Source organism: Ceratotherium simum, chromosome 1, assembly GCF_057802395.1.
Source record: "Ceratotherium simum simum isolate JZ-2026a chromosome 1, ASM5780239v1, whole genome shotgun sequence".
NCBI lineage: Eukaryota > Metazoa > Chordata > Mammalia > Perissodactyla > Rhinocerotidae > Ceratotherium > Ceratotherium simum.
This window is the reverse complement of record NC_141900.1, coordinates 86,263,910-86,276,023: the sequence shown is the minus strand read 5'-3', so window position 1 is coordinate 86,276,023 and position 12,114 is coordinate 86,263,910. Positions and strand designations below refer to the sequence as shown.

Sequence of the window (12,114 nt, the reverse complement as noted above, 5' to 3'; positions counted from 1 at the left end):
ATCTATTAACAGGGTTTAATCATATTACAGTATTATTATAAATTATTAATAAGGAACATGACCTCTCAGACATTTTGTAAAGTCAAAAGTTCAGAACTGCTTGCACTTACGTGACATAGATGCCAATTCCCGGGGCATATAGCCATCTGTGCCCATCTGGTGCCATACTCCCGTAGCAAAATGATACCGCCAAAGCTCCCTGAAGAGAGGATAGTCTTCATTATCTGGCCCTCCCGATTCATCATAATCTGGGTTATAACCTCCAAACACATATAGATTGGTATTATCTGCCACACAACGATGTCCACTTCGTGCTGGTGGAGGTCTGTGGCCTAGGAGAGAAGAGGACAGTTTTCCACAGATGCCCCAGCAGATTAAAAGCACAAACAAAATTTGGTAACAATCATTTTAGCTTTAAAAGGGGATCAGGGAAGATTTATAACATGGTTGAACTTTTTATTTGCTTAGGTTATCTTATACATTCACACACACTACTTAAGATTTTAAGGAGCTGGTCTCCAATTCTATTTCATATGATTACTTTCAGATTTTGAAAACTGTAAAAAGATTTTTTCTAAGGGAGGCAAAATAGCATTATAAACTCAAGAAAATGGCTGACAACCTGAAATTTTCAAGAAAAGAAGGAGGTGGGGTTTGATAATCCAAAAGCTAACAGGACAAATTTTCTTATTTCCTTAGAGGAGAAAAAAAAACACAGGCCAACTAAATTAAACTAAAATATTAGAGAACTACATAAATATAATCACAAATGTGAATGAGTCATGTATAAATAAAAATACATATAAACAAAACCTATGATTTTTCACAATATATAATTACACACTTAAAAAGAAAACTGGCTTTCAAAGAGTTACAGCAAAATTTAGAATTTAAATACCATTCCAGACATTATGGCAGTTAACAAAGAATATCCTGATATTCATCTCAAAGAGCATCTTCCACTTATTATGAGCTTTACTAAGAAAAGCTATTTCTACAATTTATATTTGAAAGCTTTCTGAAGTTTAAATTACGTCAACTAGTTCACTAAAAACTACTTCAAGATTATTTTAGAGTAAAAAACTCTAAAACTTTATATTATTTCTATTATCCTTACAGTTTTTTATACCAGTCTACACAAACCCTTACATAGCTACAGAACCAAAGATGCTTAAACATATACTGTATGGAATAGGAAGCTACTATAGTTGTCTGTTATCCTAAAGACTTATCTACTTTCATATATTAGGAATAGATGCTAGTATAACATTAATTAATATTTAGGACAACACTGGACACTTAATAAACATCTGCTATACAAATAAACATTTATTACCATCCTAACATAGGCCTTATATATATATTTATATATATATATATTTTTTAATCAAAATCCCACTTCCTAGGGTATACTTTTAAACAAGAACTGAAAAGAAATTGCACAGATCTAGAGAAACTAAAAAACAAACAAACAACGAATCATTAAATTACTCAAGCCCATCCTGTTAGGAGAGTTTTTGATGGTTCCCTACTGCTCAAGTACGAAGTCCTCAACCAGCAATTTAGAGCCTTTCATGACATAGCCTTGTCCTGATCTCTCCCACTGCTGCCTATTTAAGTCTGTCTCTCTGGTTGGAACGTTAGACCTTGGCCTGGGCTATCTGCCCTCCAATGCCTAGCTGTGGAAATGCGACTAAGTCCAGCCCATACAGCTCTTTCTCATCAACAAAACCCTAGGGCCCTTACAGTTCAGTACCATACTACTCAAATATTAGGATATACACGTATAATTAATAAGATTATTACATCATAACTATGTAAATACATGAATAAATATAATATTAGGCAAACTATAATCAGTTAGAAAATTTACTCATGAGCTATGATTTACCTAAAGTGAAGAACTCAATTTCTCTTTCTAGGAGTCTGGAAACACAGAAAGTGTGGTGTGGAAGAAAGAGTAGGGGCTCCTACAAATCTAGATTTGAATCCAGGTTCTTTCTAACCACTACCTTGAGCAAGTCACTGACCCTCACTAAGTCTCAGCTTCCTCATCTGTATAAGGGGATATTATTCTTGTACCTCACAGATTTATTACTACTTGTTATTATGTTAAAATATGTTTATTGGTTTATATACGTATCTTGCCAGGCGGCTGTGAGCTATTTGAGGGAAGAGAAATGTATTTATATTCACCTTTCTATAACCAAGCCTAAGGCACACTGATCAAATTTAATTTTTCTCTACTCATTTCATGAATGTTTGTTTTTCTTCTCCAAATAGATTATAAACTCCTCAAGGGCGAAGATCATGTGGAACAACTATCCTGTATCACCCACAACAACAAAAACAGTTGGAAACATATAACAGATACTAGAAGTTTCATTGACTTTAACATCAGGTCAAAGTAAACAGTGACATGGATGATGAAAACAGTGTACAGCTCTCAGTGGACTTTGATATTATTGTGCTTAAGAGAGATATGATTTTGGGGACAGGGGTTGGATTATGCAAGTCTCCCCAAAACACAAATGCTTCTAAGAATTAGCAAGACAAATTTAAAGAGAAAACATAACAGAATTGCTATGGTCAACAGATGGGAACTTTAAGAATCTCTATAATGTAATTTGCTTTATTATCCGGAGCAAACAGTTTTTAAAACTGCTTTTGGGCAAAAATGAAAAGACATACAGTATATTCTAAGATTTTCTCTAAATGGCTGTACAGCAGAGAAGACATTCCATTATATATTTACTGCCAACTATTTTTGTGACAAATATAACTCACATGGATTAAGGGTTGAGGAGTCAGTGAAAAGATGGTTTTGTATTTATCCACTCATTCATTCATTAAACCAAAAATATTAGCAGACACCTGCTATGTACCAGGTACCATGCTAGGGGTGGGGCTACAGTGATAAGACCACTACTATTTCTGTCCTCTGGAGCCTATACTCTAGTCCCGCACTGTCTAATGCAGCAGCCACTAGCCACATATGACTACTGAGCACTTGAAACGAGGCTGGTCCAAACTGAGATATGCTCTAAATTTAAAACACTCACTGGATTTCAAAGACTTAGTATACAAAAATGAATATAAAATTACTAATTTTTATATTGAACATATGTTGAAATGATATTTTTGATATCCCGGGTTAAAGAGAAATATTAAAATTAACGTCACCTGTCTTTTACTTTTTTAATATGGCTACTAGAAAATTTTAAATTTTGTGGCTCACATAATATTTCTATCAAACAATGCTGGTCTGGCTCGTTCTGGCTTCTGTAAATAATTTCATTATCTATGCAAATTAAACTGCTGGGTAAAGAGCATCTGATCAATGTTTGATAAACATTCTGTCAAGGAGTCTTAATATCTTAATAGCTGGGAGTAAAGAGGTAACTCTTCCTTCTTTTTACAGTTAACTACAGATTTCTCTGTACATATTTATAGCTCATGAGTGACTAACATATTAGAAAGACAAATTTTATTTTGAATAAATCATGGGAATTTGTCAGGGCGAATGCCATGGAGACTCAGCATTAATTTTCATCATGTGGGATACAGCATAGGCTCATGAACCTTGACCAAAATGAAACTGGGTTTTAGATTCTTAAAATAGTTCTCTGAATCTTCCCCTAAATTCTCCATATGCAAATCCCACTTCCCTAAAAATTACTTGCTACTAATAAAATCACCCATAAAATTAGGTTACCTGATTCAGGAACTCCCATCAGAAAATGTAGAAATCAAAAATGAAAACTGAACTCGTGTGCAGAGGTGAACTCTTAATATCCAGAAGGGAACAGGCAGCTAAGGGGGTGTGTACCTGTGATGTGAGCCATCTTCTCTTCCATGTGCTCACCATGTAAAGAGCAAATACTCCATCTTTACCCCAGGGCGTAAGCAGGAGCTTATGGGCACCAGGGAAATGGGCTTTAGTTCCTAGCCCAAAGGAGGAAAGAAGCTAGCTGTCTGAGACAAGGTGACAGACAATTAGTTTGCTGCCAATGTTTGCACTATCACAAATAATATTGTTAACAAAGCTTCCTTTACATATATTCATATGCAAATGTCTAAGTATTTCTAGAAACAGAATTCCTGGGTCAAAGGAATATACACTTAAAATTGTTATAGATGCAATATTGTTATAGAGCCATACTGCTCTCCAAAAAGAATGGAACAATTTATATCCCCAGCAATGGGGCACGGAAGTGCCTATTTCTTCATGCCCTCTTCAACCTTTTTCATTTGCGCAATCTGATGGGTGTAAATTGGTGTCCGGTTAATCTGCATTTCCCTGATTTTTACTAGTTCACATGTTTATTGGTTCATTTGTATTTCTTCTTTGGGGAATTGCCTGATCATACCCCTTGCCCACTTCTCTATCTATTGGGTTGCCTTCTCACAGATTTGTAGGAATTATTTATTATATTTCTTTCTTCCAGCTTGCTACTTGTTTTTTAATTTTATGATATCTTTTAACATATGGAAGTTTTTGTGTAATTGAATCTCTCAATATTTTAAGGCTCCTATGCAAAAAAAAAGAGGCTCCTTTGCTTTATATCTCATTTATCTCTGCATCCCTATAAAATTATAAAAATATTCTTATTTCTAGTAATTTTATAGTTTTTATTTTTATATTCAGAACCTGAATACGTTCAAAACTTATTTTTGTGTACTGTGTGACGCAGGGCTCTAATTTTCCCCCCCAAATGGATAGGCTATTGTCCCCAAACCACTTATGGAAAGCCATCCTTTCTACACTGAATTGAAATGTCACCTTTATCATATAGTAAATTGACATGTTCTAGAGGAGAATTAGGAAAATTTCAATCTCCAGGTCTAATCACCTTGGACACAAAATCTATTGCTCTTTAAGAATGCACACAATCAATATAAAGCAATATCACAGAACGTTAAAAGCAAAAGCTTGCAAATAAAGTAGCAGGTAACATTTATCGCTTAATAAGTCTATTACTTACAAGACGTAGCCACCTAAAGATGTGCTAGCAAACATTTGTGGTGAGGTTATTTTAAAAAAAAATAAAAACCTTTATTGCTAAAAGTATTAACTAGTTATAAATATCAAACAGACTAAAGGATAAGTTCAGTTTAATTTAACTGGTCACTTTCCAAACATAAAGCCCACTATCATCTCTACCTGAGAAGACAGGTCTTCTGTTGTACACCTGGAAGCCTCAACAGAAAAGCCAAGGAAGACTGAGCCAGCTGGCTCTCGCTCCTGATCAGCAGGCAGACATTTTTACTATCCCCAGAGTCCAAGCTGCTCAGGCAAAAGCAATCCATTCATATCAGCACACAATATTACTTCTTGGTTATGTAAGCATCTCCTACGGCAGAGACTCCATACCCTGAACAAGATGCAAGTGTAAAGATTTGGCTTCTTAGGGCAAAATAATCTTAGTGTCTAAGATAGCAACAATAAAAGCAACTTGCTTTGACAGACTCTGGTGCTACCAGGAGTTAGTTTCAGGTGCTGAGCAAAGCATACTTGAGATAGCTGTCACACTCTATCTAGTTATATATCGTCATGGGCTTCTGGGCTCTGTGCAGTTTCACTGTCTATTTATCGATTCCTATACCATTACCAGTTTTAATTACGATAGCTTTGAAGTAAATATCAATATCTAGTAGGACAAATTTCCCTTTGCATTATTCCTTTTCAAAAACCTCTTAGCTATTTTTCTCCATTTACTCTTGCAATGAATTTTAGAATCAGTTTGTTAAAATCTATAAAAAGACCCTTGGGCAGACACCATGTTATCCAGGTGATCAAAGTTAACATCACCAGTAATAGGACAAAACATCTTGTGCAACGAGATGAACACAATATTACTTCAGTGGTATTCTTGCCAAAAATGCATAAGCTCAATGTAATCATGAAAAAACAGGAGATAAACCCAAAGTAAGGAAGGAACATTCTACAATATAACTAGCCTGTACTGTTCAAAAATATCAACGTCAATGCTAAAGATACATGAGAACTGAATACAACACACGATCCAGGATTTTCTTTTACTATAAAAGACATTCTTGAAATAATTGGCAAAATCTGAAATAAGGCCCGTAAATTAGATACTAGTGTTAATTTTATCCATTATTTATAGTGTTAATAGTGTTAATTTCCGATTTTGGTACTTGTTCTGCAGTTATATAAGAGAATATCTTTGTTTTTCAGGAAAAGACACTACAGTATTTAGGGATAAAGGGGTATCATGTCTGCAGCTCACTCTCAAATGGTTCAAACAGAAAAACACTAGGTATATGCATATGTATGTATGTATTACGTATAAAGAGGGAAGAAAGGGGAGAGGTGAGGAAAGAGAGAAGAGAGGGAGCAGGAAAAAGCAAATGTGATCAAATGTTAACACTGCGGACTCTGGGTGAAGTACACAGAAAAATTTTTTACCATTCTTGTAACTTCTCTCTGAGTCTGAAATTATGTCAAAATAAAAATTAAATTTTAAAAAAGTCCGTGGGGATTTTATTTGGGATAACCCATGAAGGAGCATAACCTCTAGCCATTTTCCTCATCTTTTTTGGTATTCATCACTATGGTTTCATTGTTTTCTTCTAGTTTTTTATTTCTAAGTACTTTATAATTTTCCATATAGTTGTTAATAGATATCTTTTGTTTTATTTTCTAATTGCTTGTTGTTATTATAGAAAAGTAATTTATCTTTGCAAGTTTAAATTTTATCCAATTTTCTGAACTCTAGTATTAGTTATCATTACTTATCTTAAATTTTATAGTAGACAATCATATCATCTGTTAATGACAACTTTCAGCTCTTTCTTTCCAATATATGTACCTTTTATTTTTTTCATCTTCTATCGTATTGGCTGAAATCTCCAGAACATGGTTGATAGAGATGATAATGAGAATTTTTGTCTTATTTTTCACTTTAATGAGGATACTGGTAATGTTTCACCATTATATATGATATTTGATATTGGTTTCTTGCAGATAATCTATCAATAAAATAAATTTTCTTTCATTCATGGATGTCTATGAATTTTTTTCCTTACCAAGAATGGGTACGGTTTTTTAAAATAAAATTTTTATTGAAATATAACATACCAGAAAAGGGCATAAGAGTACAGCTTTATGCATTTTAACAAAATGAACACACTGAATATCAAATTTTATTAAATTGCTTTTTTTGATATCAGGAAAATCACACTTTTTCCTTTAACCTGTTAAAGCAGTACACTAAATACATTCCAAAGATAAACTCATTTTGATCTTGATTTCTTTTTATTTAGATTTAACCTTGCCATCTTATATATTTTTTTATTTACCATTCTTTCTTATTGTTTTGTTTTTCTACTTTTCTGATTTTACTGAAATAATCAAGCTTTCTTTTTTTCTTTCCTTTTTTTCCTAGGAAGATTTACATTCTATTACCCCTAATATTTTTTTAAAATCCATAAAAATTATTTTTCTAACAATATTAAGAATAAACCACGTCTGGAAAGAAACTTGGCTATTAACAGCGGTTACCACTGGAAAGAAGAATAAGGTAAGGAGTGAAGATGCGAAGCAAGACCTTTGCTTTTTTAATTTAACCTCTTTTATTGTGAAATAAACACACATGTATAGGAACATACATAACTAGAAATGTACAGTTTAACAAATTATCAAAAAGGTAACATGTAATCATCATCCAAGTAAAAAAAACAGAATATTGCCAGCACCCAGATGCCCCCTTACCTGCCCCTTCTGATCACAACCTCCTCTATCACACCTCCTTCACTTCTAGAGGAAACCCATATCCTGATTTTTATGGCAATCATAAAACTTGCTTTCTTTTAATAGTTTTATTATACCTAAGTATGCATCCTTAAACAATATTGTTTATTTTGGCCTAGTTTTGAAGTACATTTGTATAGAACGATATAGTATTTATTCTTTCTGGGCTCTTTCATTCACAGTTATGTTTCTGAGATTCATGCACGTTGTTGCCAAATAGTATTTCTTTGTATGAATATCCAGTCTATGTTGTGAGAACAGACATTCGGTTTGTTTCAAATTAGTGGCTCTTAATGTTCCTATAAACATTTTTGTACAGGTTTTCAGGTACACGGGGGCCTATATTTGTTGGCTAAAACTCTAGAAATGGAATTTGAGTAATAATGTATGGAAATCTTTACCTTTACTAGATAAGGCCAAACTGTTTACAAAATACTTAGTTTTGGTATTGTCAGTATTTTTAATTTAGCAATTCCTGTGGGTTTGTAGACCTATCTTATTGTGGTTTTAATATGCATTTCTCTCATTACTAGTGAGGTTGAGCACCTTTTCATGTTTATTGGCCAACTGGACTTTTCCTTTTGGGAAATGCTTGCTCAAGCCTTTAATACATTCTTCTACTGAGTTAGGGGTCTTTTTATTACTGATTTGTACAAATTTGTTATATATGCTTGAGTTAAAGACCTTCACTTTTCACCCTATATATTTCCATATTATCTGAATTTTAATAAGCACATATTACACCTGTAAATTCTAAAACAAAATATTATATGATCTTTAGCACAGTTTTACTTCTCCCTACTCCCAATTTGTTTAAATGTTAGTTACAGAATGTTATACACATACATACACACACATATGTATATATTTATATTATTCTTCTATATTTCTATAAATCTTTTCTTAAGAATTATATTGGGCTTCACAGTCCCTTTATTTAGATGCAACTCTAAGTTTTACTGGTTTCTCTGCACACTACTGCTTCTTATATCCAAATCTTCCTCTTTTTTAGATTTGTTTTTCATTTTATTGGGAGTATCTCTTCAAAGTATTTTCTCAAAAAGGGTGAGTGTCATAAACTTGCAGAGTTCTTATTTATTTTGACCCCCACTTAAACATTAGTGAGGTTAGGTACAGTTCTGTGTTCAAGATAATTTTCCCTCTGAACACTGAAGGCACTTATCTTCTAACAAACCATTTGCTGGTAAGAAATACAACACCAGTCTGATTCTTAGTCTTGAGTCTTTCTATGTGACCTGTTTTCTATCTCTGGAATCATAAGTAGTTCAGTAATATATAGAAAGATGCTTTTTGTTTGTTTTTGCACTGTTGCTGCTTGTTCCTTGGTGGGCCCTTTATACTTGAAAACTCAAAGTCTTCCTTCAGCATAGGGAAATATTCTTTTTTTATTTTCTCCCTTCCACTGTCTGATCTTTCCTTCTGTAACTCTATAAAATGGATAAGGGATCACTTAGATCTATCCTCTAAGTATGAATTTTCCTCATGTATTTTCTCTTTTGGTTGTCTTGCTTTATTGTCTGTATATTTCCTCTACTTCATTTTCATAAAAATTGGTCTTAAGCCTATATTATTTAACCCTCCAACTGCATCTTTATTTCAGCAATCGAGTCTTCAATATAGAACTAATTCTTCAATCATTTCTTTTTCTCCACGGCAGCTGGTTTTTTATTTATGGATCCAATTCACTCTTGACTGTGAGGAAACCTCCTGTGATCAGAACTTCCTAAAGTTCCATTCTGCTTCCTCAATATCTGTTTCCACCATGGTCAACTGCTTTACTTGTTCATCTTAGTTATATGCCTTCGAGTTTATTCATATTAATAAATGAAGGACTACATTGGTTAGTAATTGTAAGAGACATGGATTTCTTCAACAGTTGTATTACTCTGTCTCCAAACCTCCAAATGTGGTCTCTGCAGGTAGGTGGTACACCACAGACAGGTTTCCCTTTAGAAGTGGAGAAAAGCAGAGCAGTTTTGCCTTACTATTGCCAAATAACGAAGTCTGTATTTTGATAGTATGGTCCTTTAATGTACATCAGTCCTTGATGGAGCTCCCTTTCTTTTCTTGTCCCCATTCCACCCTCCTCACCCAATCTATTGTGGAGGTCCATTACCTAAACCTCTGCTTTGTGCTCGCACTCTCTCCAATCCCAGAACATGATAGCATCGCCTGCTCAACCCTCCCCAAAGCAAATCACCTACTTTGCTTGAAGAGTTGTTCTCAAAGCTTTATCCTGGGAACTAATACCACTGCCAGAGCCCTGTATATGAAGGGAGGGAGAGAAGGAGTAAGGGAAATAACTGTTTTGGAGGCAGTCCCTTAATTATTTGCCCTGATGTTCCATCTTTCCCCAACCTGCTCCCTCCTCCTACACTTGCTAACTCTAGGCTGAGAGTTTCAGGAAAGAGGCCCTTCTAAGAATTCTCTGACTTGCAGCATAGAGCAGGAGCATCTATTTGGGGTTGTATTTTATTTTGTTCTGGTTTCTCAATCAATATCATTCCAACTGCTTTCTATTATCCTGAAATTCCTCAGATTTTCTGGTAGTAGAACAATAATGATAGCAGCTAACATTAATTCAACATTAGCTAAATGTAAAAACTCTAAGTGCTTTGCACATATTATCTCCCTTGATCCTAACAATAACCCTAGGAGGTAGGTACTAGTATCATCATCCTAATTTTACAGATGAGGAAATTGAGGCCAAAAAAAGAATAAGGAACTTGCTCAAAGTCACAAAGTTAGTTGGTAAATGGCAGAGCCTGGATTCAGACATAGGTAATCTAGCTTCAAAGCCTCCCTTTTCTGTTTTTCAATACAGTTATGACTTGTTCTTTTTCTTATGTCTGTTTTGTCTTTTTCAATGCTATCTGAGAAGTATGGGAAGGTAAATGGGTGTGTTTGGGCCATCATTTTGTAATGGAAACGCATTGTTTTCATTACACCAGTATTGTTTTCACACTACACTTTTAATTGGTAGAAATACTTTTAGAAAAGATGTAGGATCTAGTGAAGGAATCTAGTGATAGAAAATAAGCCCTCTGAAACTGTGTTCAATCAGAATCAGCAGACGTAATGTATAGGATTCCCAAAACGAGAGGCTTGAAAGCGGCAATTTCAAAAGTATAGATAAGTTTTTAAAAAATCTAAGGAAACACTACACAACAGCATTTTCAAGTTCTCAGCAACTCATTACTTTACTATCACCACCACCAGAGAGAAGTTGAGAACGTACTAAAATTTTAGTCCCATCCTACTCCCTGACAGTGGCCTTTTTAATAATTCAATTCAACTCAAATACATATGATATACCTACTACATGCATTGTGCTACAAACTAGAGACAAAGACAATGAAAGGCACTGTCCTACTGTCCCTGCCCTTACAGAGCTTACAGTCTATGGGAGACATGGATAAGTAAACAAACAACTATAACTCAGTGTGATAAGTGCTATGATACAGAGGGTACCATCAGAACAAAGAAACAGGCCTTCCAAGGAGATTTCCCTGGAACAACTCTTAGACTGAGTGTTCAAGGATATACTATTATTCGTTTGGGGAGGTTAAACTGAATTTATCATCCTTTCTCTCAAATATCCCCCTCTATCCACCTATATAACAAGGGTAAAGAGCACAATGATCCACACAGAGAGCTGGAAGCTTTCTCGACTTTTCCTTCCTCCTCTTCAATTAGTCATCAAGTCTCATCGAATTCCGCTTCCTTGTATTTCAAATCTATTCCCTACTCTCTATTCCTACTACAACTAGCATAGTTGCAGCCTCCATCATTTCTCACCTTGATAACTGTAATAACCTTATCACTGGTCTTTCAATTAAATCTCTTCACTAGTTAAAAAAACAAACTGATGCAGAAAACTCCTCTTGGGTGGTGCCCCATTTGATCTTAGTCCTCTCTAGCTTCTTCTCTCCACACTCTTTCCCACTATGCTGAACTTCCTACAGTTCTCGAAAGACCATGCTCTATTTTGCCTAACCGCCTTTACTCAAGTAGCTTGGTCCCCATGGTTTGAGATGTTCCAACCCTCTCCTGCTAACACCTACTCAGCCTTTAAGCACATCCCTTCTGAAAATTTTCAGCCATCCTGATGGCCAGTCCTCTCTCTCCGTCCTCCCCACAAGCTGAGTGAGGTACCTCTCCTGTGTGCTCCCAACACCATACTACCTCATCAGGACACTTATCACAAAGAATTGCACTCAAATTATTCTGTAATTATCTCTTTACTAATTCCCTATTATCTAGATCACTGAGCTAGCACAGTGCTGTTAACACAGGAGGCAATCAAGAAATACTAA

At 34.8% G+C, this 12,114-nt stretch overlaps 1 protein-coding gene across 4 annotated transcripts in view; it reads right to left on the bottom strand.

Annotated features, from left to right (window-relative positions):
• The window catches only part of KLHDC10 (kelch domain containing 10), a 57,236-nt gene that overhangs the window by 15,111 nt on the left and 30,011 nt on the right, over positions 1-12,114 (bottom strand). For all 4 annotated transcript variants that reach the window (XM_004418688.3, XM_014784858.2, XM_087430670.1 and 1 more), the window contains one exon: positions 111-332. In XM_004418688.3, coding sequence (XP_004418745.2) covers positions 111-332 — 222 coding nt within the window. The remainder of the gene's footprint in view (positions 1-110; positions 333-12,114) is intronic.